The sequence below is a fragment of the Salpingoeca rosetta genome (assembly GCF_000188695.1).
Source record: "Salpingoeca rosetta unplaced genomic scaffold supercont1.13, whole genome shotgun sequence".
NCBI lineage: Eukaryota > Choanoflagellata > Craspedida > Salpingoecidae > Salpingoeca > Salpingoeca rosetta.
Genome location: NW_004754921.1, coordinates 87504 through 89679, shown reverse-complemented (window position 1 = coordinate 89679; position 2176 = coordinate 87504). Strand labels below are relative to the sequence as shown.

The 2176-nt window shown below is 64.0% G+C and overlaps 1 protein-coding gene across 1 annotated transcript in view; it reads left to right on the top strand.

Annotated features, from left to right (window-relative positions):
• The window catches only part of PTSG_12318 (uncharacterized protein), a gene marked incomplete at both ends in the record, with an annotated part of 27341 nt that extends 25182 nt beyond the window's left edge, over positions 1–2159 (top strand). Inside the window, 2 exons of the mRNA XM_004993268.1 lie at positions 118–2048; positions 2107–2159. Of these exons, the coding sequence (XP_004993325.1) occupies positions 118–2048; positions 2107–2159 (1984 nt within the window). The remainder of the gene's footprint in view (positions 1–117; positions 2049–2106) is intronic.
• Between the last annotated feature and the right edge of the window lie 17 nt (positions 2160–2176).

Below are 2176 nucleotides of genomic sequence, written 5' to 3'. Positions count from 1 at the left end.
CACCATCACGCTGAAGAACGTGCTGCATGTCCCCGACATCAAGTACAACCTACTGGCGCTGAACCTGGTGACTCGCGCGCGTCGTGGTGCTTCCGTCGTCATTGCTGCGGACGACAGCCGCATCCAGTTTGCCACATGGAGCGTGCCTCTGCTGCCGTCCAAGGACACCGGCCACCTCTTCCTCTACGCCAGCACCACGACCTCCCAACAAGCCACGGCGCTTGCGGGGGAGCTCGTGCACAGCAGCGACGAGGAAGCCGAGGATGCTGACGAGGGCGCCTCTGCACACGACATGCTAGGCCATCGCAGCAGCGCGGCCGTCGACGCCATCCGGCAGCAGATCGCCCAGGCCTCTTCCAAGCACATCGTCACCTGTGGACCATGTGCGCTTGGCAAGAGCACGCGCGCCTCCATCCCGAAGCAGTCTGCTCCACGCAGCGCTGGGCCATGCCAGCTGCTTTACGCCGACATCGCCGGTCCGCTGGAGGAGCCGTCGCTGCGAGGTGCACGCTACGCGCTGACCTTCATCGACGACTGCACGCGCTTTGCCTGGACGTTCCTCATCCGGCACAAGAACGACGTCGGTGCGGCCCTGGAGCAGCTGCGCAAGGACCGCCACGTCGTCAACGCGCTCCGAGGCGCCACGCTGCAGACGGACAGCGACGCCGTCTTCAAGAGCCAGGACTTCACCGACCTGTGCCTGGCCTTCGACTTCAAGCAGCGCTTCTCGCCACCGCACTCGCAGGCCAAGAACGGATCCGCAGAGCGCACCTTCCGCACCCTCTTCGAGACGGCGCGCACGATGCTGTTTGCTGCGGACCTGGACAAGCCGTTCTGGGGCTTCGCCGTGCAACACGCCACGCTGCTGCACAACATCGCGCCACGTAGGAGCCTCAAGGACAAGTCACCGTTCGAGGCCCTGACTGGGCACGCCTTTGACGTCAGCCTGTTGCGCGTCTTCGGCTCGCCGGCCTACGTGCATGTGGAGAAGAGCAGCACGCGGCACAAGCTTGACCCACGCTCACGCGTTGGCGTCTACGTCGGCTTCGCCGAGGAGGACCAGGCCCACGTCGTCTGGATGCCGGACACGCGACGCGTTGTCCACACCATCCACGCTCGCTTCGGTGCCATCAAGAACAAGGACGCCGTCTCCTCTCAGCAGCAGCAAGAGCAGGACGACAGCGGTGCCTCTGCTTCGCATGCCAACAAGACCGCTCAGCGTTCAACCGAGGACAGTGCCACCGGCGCTCCCACTGCACCACGTGCGGGGGAGCCGCAGCTCCAGCCACGCGCCCTTGGCGGCTCCGTCTGGGATCAGCTGCTGTTGTCCGAGACCCTCGGCGACAAGGACACCTCTGGTGGCTCAACCACCACGTGTCACGTTGCCACCAGCGCTGCTGGTACGGGGGAGAAGACATCAGCAGTGGGTGGTCATCTACCAGACATCGCTGCTGGCAGTTTTGCCACGTCATCTGAGCCAGCCACCGTCAAGGAGGCGCTTGCCTCGCCAGACTCTGAGGAGTGGCGCCAAGCCATCCTGGACGAGTTTGCGGCAATGCAGGCCAATGACGTCTACGACGTCGTGCCTCGCGCTGACCTTCCCAAGGGCCACAAGCTGCTCCGCAGCATGGTCATCTTTCGGAGGAAGCGCGATGACCAGGGCAAGGTGATCAAGTACAAGACGCGCTGGGAAGCCAAAGGATACTACCAGGTCCACGGTGTCAACTACACGGACACCTTTGCTCCGACGGCTACCATCGCAACCATCCGCACCATGCTCGCCATGGCCGTCGCGCGTGGCATGGACATCCAGCAGATGGACGTCAACACGGCGTTCCTCAACGCGCCCGTGGATCACGAGATCTACGTCCAGCCACCGGCCGTCGACGGCATCTTCTCGCCGAATACGGTGCTGCGCCTCAAGCGTGGGCTGTATGGGCTGAAGCAGAGCCCGCGTCTGTGGAACCACACGCTGGACGCCTGGATGCGCGAGCAGGACTTCGTCGCCACAGCCACGGACGCCTGCATCTACCGCCGCACCTGCAAGGGTGGCAAAGTGATGTGGGTTGCCGTCTACGTGGACGACCTCCTCATCTTCGCCGACAGCGACAGCGACATGGCCGCGTTCAAGAAGGCCATCTCCAAGCGCTTCAAGATGAAGGACCTGGGCAGCCCA